At 38.1% G+C, this 15159-nt stretch overlaps 1 protein-coding gene across 7 annotated transcripts in view; it reads left to right on the top strand.

Moving 5' to 3' along the window:
• Positions 1-15159, top strand: part of LOC133244311 (guanylate-binding protein 4-like) — a 187139-nt gene that overhangs the window by 161526 nt on the left and 10454 nt on the right. For 5 of the 7 annotated variants that reach the window (XM_061411320.1, XM_061411319.1, XM_061411323.1 and 2 more), the window contains 4 exons: positions 4810-4919; positions 5124-5320; positions 6871-7116; positions 8187-8467. In XM_061411320.1, the coding sequence (XP_061267304.1) occupies positions 4810-4919; positions 5124-5320; positions 6871-7116; positions 8187-8467 (834 nt within the window). The remainder of the gene's footprint in view (positions 1-4809; positions 4920-5123; positions 5321-6870; positions 7117-8186; positions 8468-15159) is intronic. The other 2 variants (XM_061411322.1, XM_061411318.1) reach the window with 1 other exon arrangement.

The following is a 15159-nucleotide window of genomic DNA, read 5'->3' on the forward strand; positions in this document are numbered from 1 at the left end:
GCCCCCCTGCACCCTCACAGCCACCACTTCTTGGATGTGGGGTTGCTCCTGTCAGCCGCCGCCCCTGACCTCGGATGTGGGATAGCTCCTCTAGGCCGCTCCTGTGCCTTCGCATCCTGGCACTCTCAGTCACTGCCCCTGACCTTGGGCGAGGGGTAGCTTCTCTCGGCCACACTTCTGTGCGGTACATCACAGCCAGTGTGCTTCTGCCAAAATACATGGAACTATATCAAAGTTTTGAGTGAATATAAATTAGAAATCTAGGACTCTATGCATACTAAGTCAAACAAATAGAATCAAAATGTCATAATTTTTAGCCAGACAAAAATTTATGTTTTCTAAAATATATATATATATATATATATAATACACATTATGTATAATATATTCATATATATCATATATATACAAAAGCTTTTCTACTATTCTTGATAAGGACTTTAGAAGAACATCAAGAAAAAAAAATAAAAAAAAAAGAGAGACAGAGAAATTGAAAAGCATAAACTAAACCCAATGGGAGCACTGAATATGAAATAGGAAAAGTGAAACAACCTAGAGAAAAGTAGAATATCATCATATAGTCCAGTTGTTATTAAATATGACTGTTCATTAGAAACACATCTAGAGCTTTGGGGGAAAAAAAAGCAATACCTGGGCATTTGTATTTTTAAAAAAATTCCAAGATAATTCTGATATGCATCTGGATTTTAATAAGTGATTACAGGTTTTCTATTAAATGGCAATTGCACTGAAAAAGAATTCTGTTATTTTGTTGTTGTTGTTGACCAATCATGATACAATATGGAGAAGGCAATGGCACTCCACTCCAGTACTCTTGCCTGGAAAATCCCATGGATGGAAGAGCCTGGTAGGCTGTAGTCCATGGAGTCGCTAAGAATCGGACAGGACTGAGCGACTTCACTTTCACTTTTCACTTTCATGCATTGGAGAAGGAAATGGCAACTCACTCCAGTGTTCTTGCCTGGAGAATCCCAGGGATGGGGGAGCTTGGTGGGCTGCTGTCTATGGGGTCACACAGAGTCGGACACGACTGAAGCGACTTAGCAGCAGCAGCATGATACAACAGTGTTAAGGGAATGATAGTTACATAATCACAGTAATAAAAGATGTGTATCAGTTTTCACAATCAATAGCTGGAAAGAAAAAAGATAATTACAATTGCAAGCCATAATAAAACATGATTAACCTAACAATATAAAATAATTACATACAATTTGGGGGGCTAAGTAGAGTGATGTGGTAAGTGGAAGTGCGTACATGCACATGTTTTCATCACCCCAGCCAGTTTATGCCTTTTCGTTGGTGCATTTAATCCATTTACATTTAAAGTAATTATTGATATATATAATTTTGTTGCCATTTTCTTAATTGTATTGGGTTTATTTTTGTAGATCCTTTTCTTCTCTTGTGTTTCCTGCCTAGAGAAGTGCCTTTAATATTTGTAAAGCTGGATTGTGCCCATCTTTGCATGAAATTTTCCCTTGATTTCTCTAATTTTCTTGAAGAAATCTCTAGTCTTTCCTACTCTATTGTTTTCCTCTATTTCTTTGCATTGTTCACTTAAGAAGCCTTTCCTTCATGTTGAGGTTTGACAGAAAACAACAAAATTCTGTAAAGCAATTATCCTTCAATTAAAAAAATTAATAAAAGAAAAGAAACCTTTCTTATCCTTCCTTGCTATTCTTTGGAACTCCTCATTCAGATTGGTATATAATTCCTTTCCTCCTTTGCCTTTCACTTAAGTGTACAATACAAAGAAATAGAGGAAAGCAATAGAATGGGAGAGACTAGAGATCTCTTCTAGAAAATTAGAGATACCAGGGAACATTTCATGCACTGATGGGCACAATAAAGGACAGAAACAGTATGGACATAACAGAAGCAGAAGAGATTAAGAAGAGGAGGCAAGAATACACAGAAGAAATACACAAAAAAGGTCTTAATGACCCAGACAACCACGATGGTGTGGTTGCTCACCTAGAGCCAGACATCCTGGAGTGTGAAGTCCAGTGGACTTTAGGAAGCATTACTGCAAACAAAGCTAATGGAGGTGATGGAATTCCAGCTGAGCTATTTCAAATCCTAAAAGATGATGCCATTAAAGAGCTGCACTCGGTATATCAGCAAATTTGGCAGACTCAGCAGTGGCCACAGGGCTGGAAAAGGTCAGTTTTCATTCCAGTCCCAAAGAAGGGCAATGCCAAAGAATGTTCAAACTACCACACAATTGTACTCATTTCACATGCTAGCAAGGTAATGCTCAAAATCCTTCAAGCCAGGCTTCAACAGTGCATGAACTGTGAACTTCCAGATGTACAAGCTGGATTTAGAAAAGGCAGAAAAACCAGGGATCAAATGTTAACATCTGTTGTATCATAGGAAAAGTAAGGGAATTCCAGAAAAGCATCTACTTTTGTTTCATTGGCTACCACGCTAAAGCCTTTGGCTGTGTGATCACAACAAACTGTGGAAATATCTTCAAGAGATGGGAATACCAGATCACCTTACTTGCCTCCTGAGAAACCTGTATGCAGGACAAGAAGCAACAATTAGTACTGCACATGGAACAACGGACTGGTTCAACTTGGAAGAAGTATGTCAAGGCTGCATATTGTCACCCTGCTTATTTAACTTATATGCAGAGTACATCATGAGAAATGCCAGGCTGGATCAAGCACAAGCTGGAATCAAGATTGCTGGGAGAAATATCAATAACTTCAGGTATGCTGATGATGCCACCCTTATGCCACAGCAGAAAGCAAAGAGGAACTAAACAGCCTCTTGATGAAAGTGAAAGAGGAGAGTGAAAAAGCTGGCTTAAAACTCAACGTTCAAAAAATGATCACGGCATCCGGTCCCATCACTTCATGGCAAATAGATGGGGAAACAATAGAAACAGTGACAGATGTATTTTCTTGGGCTCCAAAATCACTGCAGATGGTGATTTCAGCCATGAAGTTAAAAGATGTTTGTTCCTTGGAAGAAAATCTGTGACAAACCTAGACAGTGTATTAAAGAACACAGACATCACTCTGCCAACAAAGGTGCATCTAGTAAAAGCTATAGTTTTTCCAGCAGTCATGTATGGATGCGAGAGTTGGACCATAAAGAAGGCTGAGCACTGAAGAACTATTGACCTGTGGTGCTGGAGAAGACTCTTGAGAGTCCCTTGGATAGCAAGCAGATCCAACTAGTCAATCCTAAAGGAAATCAACCCTGAATATTCTTTGGAAGAAATAATGTTCAAGCTGAAGCTTGAATACTTTGGCTTCCTGATGCAAAGAGCTGGCTCATTGCAAAAGACCCTGATGCAGGGAAGGATTGAAGGAAGGAGGAGAAGTGGGTGACAGAGGATGATATGGTTGGATGGCATCACCGATTCAATGGACATGAATTTGAGAAAACTCTGGGAGACAGTGAAGGATAGGGAAGTCTGGCATACTGCAGTCCATGGGATTTACAGAGTTGGACACTACTGAGCAACTGTTGCTGTTGCTGAACAACAAACAAAGCTGGATTGGTGGTGGTGAATTCTCTTAAATTTTGGCTTGTCAGGAAAGCATTTGATTTCTCCATCATATCTTAATGAGAGTCTTGCTGGGTAGCGTATTCTTGTTTGTTGGTTCTCACCTTTCATCACTTGGAATATATTGTGTCTGTGCAGCAGAACCCCTTGCTGCCCCACTGTGTGTCAAGTATCTTTGTAGTATGCATGTGTACTCAGTCACTAAGTCGTGTCCAACTCTTTGCAACCCCATGGACTGTAGCCTGCCAGGCTCCTCTGTTCATAGGATTTTCCAGGTAAGAATACTTGAGAGGGTTGCCATTTCCTTCTCCAGGGGATGTTCTTTACTCAGGGATTGAATACATATCCCCTGCATTGTCAGGCAGGGAGCCCATTTCTGTAGTGTATATATATATATATATATATATATATATATATATATAAAATCAATTCCAAAGTCACTCATGACCTTCCAAATCTCATTTTTAGCCTCAACATCTACTACTACATGGGTAAAACTACTTCAGTCAACTAAAATAACCTTGTAATTTCTCTGTGTGACCACACTTTCTGGCAATTGTGATCAGCTTCTGTGAGCCCTTCTACCTGCAGAGTCCCTATAACTCCACAAATCCACATTCTGTCAAGTTTTGAAAGCCCAGTTCCTTTCAACCTAATTCCATCATGTCACTATCAGACATAATTAATTCTGGCTATGAATGCACAGAGTATTTTTTCTGTCTTTTGGGAGTTGCCACTTTGTCTTTTACAGTACAACATTTGGTTCCATGCCAGGCTGTTTGTCATTGTGGATAGATTTGTATGTTCCCATGTATATCTGCCCCTCAAGAAAGCCATCTCTCTAGGGTGGGCATTATCATGCAGAACTTTATATCCTCATAAGCAAATAAGTATCTTTTGCTATCTAGATGCATAGTTAGCAGTTGATGAATTTAATTAAATAGTATTTCTGACTCTAATATACATTGTGATCTAAAAAAACTTGCAAAGCAATCACTGCCCACTTACTGTTGTACAACTTCTATGTTCCAGGCACTGTATTAAACATTTTAATCACATAGAAGATGTCATTCACTTCTGTAAATAGCTAATCACACTGAAGCACTTGAAGTGGAAAATATCAATACCAGAAAGTTTGAATTTATCATTGTCTTGAAAATTTATTTACCTTACAACTGAGTTACAGTACAGCTGTTATAGTGAGTGAACACCTGAATGAGAGCATGAGGAGTAGTGTCCTCACTCTCTAACATACTTTCTAGGAGGACTCCAAGAATGACTTGTGGATCTTTGCCCTGGCTGTGCTCCTGAGCAGCACCTTTATCTACAACAGCATGAACAGCATCAATGATCAGGCCTTGCAGCAGCTGCAGTATCCTTTCAGGAATTGAATCACCACGTTTCATTGAGTTTATGGGAATAACAACTGACACTGTTTTTTCTTGCCCATGACTTCATTCTTATGGTTGATGATGATGGAAAATGGGGCAAAAGGGAATAATGATAAAACTTGTTTTGAGGTGAGATCTGGAAACTGTGTTGGAGAGTACTTCTTTTTCCTTAGCTAAGATCCCAGCTATGTGACTGAATTAACAGAGCTGATCAGAACCAAATCATCTCCCAGCTCTGATGAAGTAGAGGATTCAGCCCAATTTGTGAGTTTCTTTCCAGACTTTATTTGGACTGTGCGGGATTTCATGCTGGAGCTGGAGTTAGATGGGAACTCCATCACGGAAGATGAGTACCTGGAGAGTGCCTTGAAGTTGATTCCAGGTATCAGAGCAAGGCCAGGGTGGTAGGAAGCTCAGTAGGAGGTGGGGTTAACAGAGCCCTTTATGTCAGAACTTGATTTGAAGTTGGATTTGAGGCCATGCTAATGGTACTTGGTGAATGACTGGGAGGTGGCTTCAGTCATTATTGTTACTGGGAAAACCCTAGCCACCAGAACTTAAGCTCGTAGAGGAAATTTAGAATCCAATATTCTACCGAATGACTTTAGAAAAAGTAATACCATGAAAAAGAAAGGCTCATATACTGTGTTTCATATTGTCTTTCTCCTCTTCTATTTGAGAAATATAACCCATCAAATTGAAATTAGTAAATACAGAATCATAAGGTAAGCAAAATAATTAATTTTTAAATATATTTCACACAGTGTATTTTACTATCTTATATAGATACATTCTTCACAGACAGACAATTTATACCTTAATTAGTTCCAAAGAAAAGCATTGCTATGTCGTTTCACTGAGACTGTGAAAGGTCTTCAAATGCTTTTGCCTAATCTCACACTCTTTATTCTAGAACCTTTCATAGTATGTCATATTATATAACAAATTAGTTATAACATTATAATTAGCAGAGAGAATAATGAGTCGTACTTAGAAGAAATATTGATTTTGTTTGCTTAATCATTTATTTACTCTTCCAATAAATATTTATTGAACTGCAGATATATGCCCAGAATCTCTCTGGATGCTACTGTCACTTCCAACAGAATATGACGCAAAAGACTGATGAGGTGTCTTAGTTTCATTTAGGCCAATCTTACCATGAGATTGGGTATGCTAAAATAATCCCAAAACATATTTATAGAATGTGCATTTTTTTTACTCTGATTTTGTAAAACTTCACTACCTTGTGTATCATTTGTCTCCCGTGTGGTTTCTTTCCCAGAAATACTGTGAATATCCTTATTTCTATGATTTCTTTACTTTTGAGCCCATATTTCATATCTGAAATGGAGACAGTAAGATCAGAAAAGTATTTCTGACAATTATTTGTATTAGTTTATCTTTCAAGAAAGTGAAGTTGCTCAGTTGTGTCCAACTCTTTGAGATCCCATGGACTGGATTTTCCAGGCAAGGATACTGGAGTGGGTTGCCATTTCCTTCTCCAGGAGATCTTCCTGACCCAGGGATTGAACCCTGGTCTCCTTGCATTGTAAGCAGATGCTTTACCATCTGAGCTACAAGGGAAGTTCATTGGCAGGTCTGTATAAATCCCCGACAGGGTTTCTACCATAAGCTGTATGAGGTCTTCATTTAATAAATAATTAATCCATGGCATACTATACAATGGCTGAGGAAAACAACCACAGGTTTCTTCAGTTGGAATGGATGCTTCTTCTTCCTCCCCAGGAGTACTTTCTTCACTCTTGGCTCAGTACAAAAACAGAGTTTCCATAGTAGATTACTGTAAGACTGAAAAAGATTTACAGGCACAGGAATTAGAGTGATACAAAAATCCCTGGAAATGAAAGTCCTCAGCCCCCTTACCTGGAGTCTGTTGCTTCTGTGATTGCTCTTTTTCCACTTTTGCAGATGAAGGCCCCCAAATTCAAAATTTCAACTTGCCCAGAGAGTGTATCAGGAAGTTTTTTCCCAAACGGAAGTGTTTTGTCTTTGACCGTCCTGCAAGCAACAAAAAACAATTACTCCATCTTGAGGAAATGCCAGATAATCAACTGGATGAGGATTTCCAGAAGCAATCAAAAGATTTCTGTTCATATATCTATACGCATGCAAAGACCAAGACCTTAAAAGAAGGAATCACTGTCACCGGGAAAAGTGAGCCTCCTTTGCTAGAGCATATCTCTCTGTGATTCAGTGTGGGTGAGGAATGTGTGGTGGAGTTGAAGTTGTGAATATCCTCTAGGATTGCCAATAATTGCGCTTTCTTTTTTTCAGTTGTGTCTTCTCTATATAATTTGGAAAAACATATTTATGCCCCATATAGAAGTGCATGTTACTTCGTTAAAATTTCCCTACATGAGGGTTTTCTGAAGACTATCATACCTCATGAAACTGTAGGGCTGGCCAAAATGTTCTTTCAGGTTTTCAGTAAGATGTTATGGAAAAACCCAAACGAACTTTTTGGCCAACCCAAATTTACATTGAAGCTATGTTAAGGATACAAATATTCATTATGATGAGTCATCCGGTGGATAAGTATTTCTAGTGAGGATATACAAGTTATTTTGTGAATTCACATGAATCAGAAAATAAGTAGTACACCACGAATCTATATAAACTCATTGAAAGACTGAGAAACAAATGTAAATACAGTCTTATAAACAGAGCTGGCTTCATGCACAGGCTACCTGAGCAGTCTCACAATGCCCTGTGCTGAGATGTGCTCTGTTTTAATGTTTTTGTCACTGTCTGGAAATTCTTGATGACATTTTTACATGGGGCACTGCATTTTCATTTGGAAATAGTACCCACAAAATGCACAATTTATTTACATATGTAAGTTCTCTGTATTTTGCTACAATGGGGAAAGTGTTCCAGGAGAACTTTGAACATATTGTTGAGGTATTCAGTTAATATTGTATTGTGATGAACTGAGAACCATAAAAGAGAGTGAATAGGAGACACTGGTGTTATTATAAGAAAATTATAGAAGAAAAAGGAGAAGGATATGAAGATGAGGAGAAAAAAGAGAAGAAAAGAAAATTTCAAGCTCAATAAAATTTTAGTGATGTTTAGGATACTGATCTAAGGTTCATAAAATGAATGAAAACATTCTATTTTCAAAATATTGAGTTGGCCAAAAAGTTTGTTTGGATTTTTCTGTAGCATCTTATGGGAAAATCTAAACGAACTTTTTGGACAACACAATATAATATGTTATTCAGGGCTGGGGCCTCTGGTGGAGGCCTATGTAAATGCCATCAACAGTGGATCAGTTCCTTGTCTGGAGAACGCAGTGACAACTCTGGCCCAGCTGGAGAACTCAGCAGCTGTGCAGAAGGCAGCTGACCACTACAGTGAGCAGATGGCCCAGCGACTGAGCCTCCCCACAGACACACTCAAGGAGTTGCTGGAGGTGCATGCAGCCTGTGAGAAGGAAGCCATTGCAGTCTTCATGGAGCGCTCTTTCAAGGATGAAAATCAGGATTTCCAGATGAAACTTGTGGTAATATGGCCTAGAATATATCCTTCCTGATCCCTAGATCAGGTTCTAGAAATGTTCTTTGTTGTTGCTGTTGTTCAGTAGTAGGTCAGTCATGCCCGACTCTCCGATCCCATGGACTGCAACACACCAGGCCCCTCTGTCCTCTACTATGTCCTGGAGTTTGCTCAAATTCATGTCCACTGAGTGGGGGATGCCATCCAACCATCTCCTCCTCTGCAGAGGATGAGAAAAGTTCTTAGGTGCCTTCTATTCACCTATGATTCATATGCTTCTCATTGTAAAAGGAGTTTGGATTCTTGTGAATGACAGGACCCTACAGGCCACTTTCCTTCTTTTTTCCCTAAAAACTGGCCTTTTTATTTTCTACTGTAAACAAATTACCCTGTGCTTTGGTGCTTAAAACAGCACACAGTTATTAGCTCATACTTTTTTAGGTCACACGCCAGTGTAGGGTGTGTATGGGTGATGTGCTCAGAGTACAGCAAGCTGAAAACAAATCAAGGTTCAAATGGGTTTAGCAATACCACCAAGAATAATCAGTAAACAACTTTTCTCAGGATAAGAGATGAGTTTTACTTGAGCCAAATGAGGACTAGAGCCCAAAGATACAGATTAAAGAAGAACTTGAATTCTGTTCTATTGCAGGACAAAATGCAGGGTGGAGGAAACCCTTACTATAGGCAAAACCCACAAAATTACCTGTATTATTTGTCAAGAATTAAGATTGTAGCTGGAAAGAAATAAGAGTTCTTGTTAAAGAAGGATTGTTTGGGGTCTGAAACTATTGCATTTTTACAGTGGTACACTTTGAGTTCCTAAGTGTGCAGCTCCTAGTTACTAGCAGACATTCTTTTGAGAATGGATGGTGGCATCCTTGAATTTGATACAGTTCAGAAGATTTAAGTTCTCAGGGATGCAGAAACATGTCTGAAACCACATCTACAATGGCCACAAATCTCAACTTTTAATCCTGCCCTACAGTTACTCCATTGTGATTTTTATTTTTAAATTTATATTAGAGGTTAATTACTTTACAATATTGTATTGGTTTTGCTATACATCAACATGAATTTGCCACAAGTATATACATGTTCCCCATCCTGAAGCCTCCTGCCTCCTCCCTCTCTGTACCATCCCTCTGGGTCGTCCCAGTGCACCAGCCCAAGCATCCAGTATCATGCATGGTACCTGGACTGGCGATTCGTTTCATATATGATATTATACATGTTTCAATGCCATTCTCTCAAATCATCCCACCCTCTCCCTCTCCCACAGAGTCCAAAAGACTGTTCTCTACATCTGTGAATCTTTTGCTGTCTCGCTTACAGGGTTATAGTTACCATCTTTCTAAATTCCATATATATGCATTAGTATACTGTATTGGTATTTTTCTTTCTGGTTTACTTCACTCTGTATAATAGGCTCCAGTTTCATCCACCTCATTAGAACTGATTCAAATGCATTCTTTTTAATGGCTGAGTAATACTCCATTGTTTATATGTACCACAGCTTTCTTATCCATTCATCTTCTGATGGACATCTAGGTTGCTTCCATGTCCTGGCTATTATAAACAGTGCTGTGATGAACATTGGGATACACGTGTCTCTTTCAATTCTGGTTTCCTCAGTGTGTATGCCCAGCAGTGGGATTGCTGGGTTGTATGGCAGTTCTATTTCCAGTTTTTTAAAAATCTCCACACTGTTCTCCATAGTGGCTGTACTAGTTTGCATTCCCACCAACAGTGTAAGAGGGTTCCCTTTTCTCCACACCCTCTCCAGCATTTATTGCTTGTAGACTTTTGGATCTCAGCCATTCTGACTGGCATGAAATGGTACCTTATTGTGGTTTTGATTTGCATTTCTCTGCTAATGAGTGATGTTGAGCATCTTTTCATGTGTTTGTTAGCCATCTGTATGTCTTCTTTGGAGAAATGTCTGTTAGTTCTTTGGCCCATTTTTTAATTGAGTCATTTATTTTTCTAGAATCGAGCTGCAGGTGCTGCTTGTATATTTTTGAGATTAGTTCTTTGTCAGTTGCTTCAGTTGCTATTATTTTCTCCCATTCTGAAGGCTGTCTTTTCACCTTGCTTATAGTTTCCTTTGCTGTGCAGAAGCTTTTAAGTTTAATTAGGTCCCATTTGTTTAGTTTTGCTTTTATTTCCAATATTCTGGGAGGTGGGTCATAGAGGATCCTGCTGTGATTTATGTCAGAGAGTGTTTTGCCTATCTTTTCCTTTAGGAATTTTATAGTTTCTGGTCTTACGTTTAGATCTTTAATCCATTTTGAATTTATTTTTGTGTATGGTGTTAGAAAGTGTTCTAGTTTCATTCTTTTACAAGTGGTTGACCAGTTTTCCCAGCACCACTTGTTAAAGAGATTGTCTTTTCTCCATTGTATATTCTTGCCTCCTTTGTCAAAGATAAGGTGTCCATATGTGCGTGGATTTATCTCTGGGCTTTCTATTTTGTTCCATTGATCTATATTTCTGTCTTGTGCCAGTACCATACTGTCTTGATGACTGTGGCTTTGTAGTAGATCCTGAAGTCAGGCAGGTTGATTCCTCCAGTTCCATTCTTCTTTCTCAAGATTGCTTTGGCTATTCGAGGTTTTCTGTATTTCCATACAAATTGTGAAATTATTTGTTCTAGCTCTGTGAAAAATACCATTGGTCGCTTGATAGGGATTGCATTGAATCTATAGATTGCTTTGGGTAGTATACTCATTTTCACTATATTGATTCTGGTATTGAATCATGGTATATTTCTCCATCTATTAGTGTCCTCTTTGATTTCTTTCACCAGTGTTTTATAGTTTTCTATATATAGGTCTTTAGTATCTTTAGGTAGATACATTCCTAAGTATTTTATTATTTTCATTGCAATGGTGAATGGAATTGTTTCTTTAATTTCTCTATTTTCTCATTATTAGTGTATAGGAATGCAAGGGGTTTCTGCATGTTAATTGTATATCCTGAAACTTTACTATATTCATTGACTAGCTCTAGTAATTTTCGGGTGGAATCTTTAGGGTTTTCTATGTAGAGTATCGTGTCATCTGCAAACAGTGAGAGTTTTACTTCTTCTTTTCCAGTGTGGATTCCTTTTATTTCTTTTTCTGCTCTGATTGCTGTGGCCAAAACTTCCAAAACTATGTTGAATAGTAGTGGTGAGAGTGGGCACCTTTGTCTTGTTCCTGACTTTAGGGGAAATGCTTTCAATTTTTCACCATTGAGGATGATGTTTGCTGTGAGTTTATCATATATAACTTTTATTATGTTGAGGTATGTTCCTTCTATTCCTGCTTTCTGGAGAGTTTTTATCATAAATGGATGTTGACTTTTGTCAATGGCTTTATCTACATCTATTGAGATAATCATATGGCTTTTATTTTTCAATTTGTTAATGTGGTGTATTACACTGATTGATTTGCAGATAATAAAGAATCCTTGCATCCCTGGGATAAAGCCCACTTGGTCATGGTGTATGATCTTTTTAATGTGTTGTTGGATTCTGATTGCTAGAGTTTTGTTAAGGATTTTTTGCATCTATGTTCATCATTGATATTGGCCTGTAGTTTTCTTTTTTTGTGGCATCTTTGTCAGGTTTTGGTATTAGGGTGATGGTGACCTCGTAGAATGAGTTTGGAAGTTTACCTTCCTCTGCAATTTTCTGGAAGAGTTTGAGCAGGATAGGTGTTAGCTCTTCTCTAAATTTTTGGTAGAATTCAGCTGTGAAGCCGTCTGGACCTGGGCTTTTGTTTGCTGGAAGATTTCTGGTTACAGTTTCAATTTCCGTGCGTGTGATGGGTCTGTTAAGATTTTCTATTTCTTCCTGGTCGAGTTTTGGAAAGTTGTACTTTTCTAAGAATTTGTCCATTTCTTCCATGTTGTCCATTTTATTGGCATATAATTGCTGAAAGTAGTCTCTTATGATCCTTTGTATTTCTGTGTTGTCTGTTGTGATCTCTCCATTTTCATTTCTCATTTTATTGATTTGATTTTTCTCCCTTTGTTTCTTGATGAGTCTGGCTAATGGTTTGTCAATTTTATTTATCCTTTCAAAGAACCAGCTTTTGGCTTTGTTGATTTTTGCTATGATCTCTTTTGTTTCTTTTGCATTTATTTCTGCCCGAATTTTTAAGATTTCTTTTCTTCTACTAACCCTGGGGTTCTTCATTTCTTCCTTTTCTAGTTGCTTTAGGTGTAGAGTTAGGTTATTTATTTGACTTTTTTCTTGTTTCTTGAGGTATGCCTGTATTGCTATGAACTTTCCCCTTAACACTGCTTTTACAGTGTCCCACAGGTTTTGGGTTGTTGTGTTTTCATTTTCATTCATTTCTATGCATATTTTGATTTCTTCTCTGATTTGTTGATTATTCAGCAGTGTGTTTTTCAGCCTCCATATGTTGGAATTTTTAATAGTTTTTTTCTCCTGTAATTGAGATCTAATCTTACTGCATTGTGGTCAGAAAAGATGCTTGGAATGATTTTAGTGTTTTTGAATTTACCAAGGCTATTTTTATGGCCCAGGATGTGATCTATCCTGGAGAAGGTTCCGTGTGAGCTTGAGAAAATGGTGAAATTCATTGTTTGGGGATGGAATGTCCTATAGATATCGATTAGGTCTAACTGGTCTATTGTATCGTTTAAAGTTTGTGTTTCCTTGTTAATTTTCTGTTTAGTTGATCTATCCATAGGTGTGAGTGGGGTATTAAAGTCTCCCACTATTATTGTGTTATTGTTAATTTCTCCTTTCATACTTGTTAGCATTTGTCTTACATATTGCAGTGCTCCTATGTTGGGTCATATATAATTATATATATTTATAATCATTATATCTTCTTCTTGGTTTGATCCCTTGGTCATTATGTAGTGTCCTTCTTTGTTTCTTTTCACAGCCTTTGTTTTAAAGTCTATTTTATCTGATATGAGTATTGCTACTCCTGCTTTCTTTTGGTCTCTATTTGCATGGAAAATCTTTTTCCAGCCCTTCACTTTCAGTCCCTATGTGTCCCCTGTTTTGAGGTGGGTCTCTTGTAGACAACATATATAGGGGTGTTGTTTTTGTATCCATTCAGCCAGTCTTTGTCTTTTGGTTTGGGCATTAAACCCATTTATGTTTAAGGTAATTATTGATAAGTATGATCCCGTTGCCATTTACTTTATTGTTTTGGATTCGAGTTTATACACCGTTTTTGTGTTTCCTGTCTAGAGGATATCCTTTAGCATTTGTTGGAGAGCTGGTTTGGTGGTGCTGAATTCTCTCAGCTTTTGCTTGCCTGTAAAGCTTTTGATTTCTCCTTCATATTTGAATGAGATCCTTGCTGGGTACAATAATCTGGGCTGTAGGTTATTTTCTTTCATCACTTTAAGTATGTCTTGCAATTCCTTCCTGGCCTGAAGAGTTTCTATTGAAAGATCAGCTGTTATCCTTATGGGAATCCCCGTGTGTTATTTGTTGTTTTTCCCTTCCTGCTTTTAATATTTGTTCTTTGTGTTTGATCTTTGTTAATTTGATTAATATGTGTCTTGGGGTGTTTTGCCTTGGGTTTATCTTGTTTGGGACTCTCTGGGTTTCTTGGACTTGGGTGATTATTTCCTTCCCCATTTTAGGGAAGTTTTCAACTATTATCTCCTCAAGTATTTTCTCATGGTCTTTCTTTTTGTCTTCTTCTTCTGGGACTCCTGTGATTCAAATGTTGGGGCATTTAACACTGTCCTGGAGGTCCCTGAGACTGTCCTCATTTCTTCTAATTTGTTTTTCTTTTTTCCTCTCTGATTCATTTATTTCTACCATTCTATCTTCTACTTCACTAACCCTATCTTCTGCCTCTGTTATTCTACTATTTGTTGCGTCCAGAGTGTTTTTGATCTCATTTATTGTGTTATTCAGTATATAATGACTCTTTTTAAATTTCTTTTAGGTCCTTGTTAAACCTTTCTTGCATCTTCTCAATCTTTGTCTCCAGGCTATTTATCTGTGATTCCATTTTGATTTCAAGATTTTAGATCATTTTCACTATCATTATTCAGAATTCTTTATCAGGTAGATTCCCTATCTCTTCCTCTTTTGTTTGGTTTGGAGGGCAATTTATCCTTTTCCTTTACCTACTGGGTATTTTTCTGTCTCTTCATCTTGTTTATATTGCTGAGTTTGGGATGGCCTTTCTGTATTCTGGCAGTTTGTGGAGTTCTCTTTATTGTGGAGTTTCCTCACTGTGAGTGGGGTTGTACAGGTGGCTTGTCAAGGTTTCTTGGTTAGGGAAGCTTGTGTCGGTGTTCTGGTGGGTGGAGCTGGATTTCTTCTCTCGGGAGTGCAATGAAGTGTTTAGTAATGAATTATGAGATGTCAATGGGTTTGGAGTAACTTTGGGCAGCCTGTATATTGAAGCTCAGGGCTGCGTTCCTGTGTTGCTGGAGAATTTGCGTAGTATGTCTTGCTCTGGAACTTATTGGCCCTTGGGTGGTGCTTGGTTTCAGTGTAGGTATGGAGGCATCTGATGAGCTCCTGTCGATTAAAGTTCCCTGGGTCTGGAGTTCTCTGGTGTAATCAGGGTTTGGACTTAAGCCTCCTACTTCTGGTTTTCATTCTTATTTTTACAGTAGTCTCAAGACTTCTCCTTCTATACTGCACCATTGATAAAACATCTAGGTTAATGATGAAAAGTTTCTCCACAGTGAGGGACACCCAGA

The sequence above is a fragment of the Bos javanicus genome, chromosome 3, assembly GCF_032452875.1.
Source record: "Bos javanicus breed banteng chromosome 3, ARS-OSU_banteng_1.0, whole genome shotgun sequence".
NCBI classification, from domain to species: domain Eukaryota; kingdom Metazoa; phylum Chordata; class Mammalia; order Artiodactyla; family Bovidae; genus Bos; species Bos javanicus.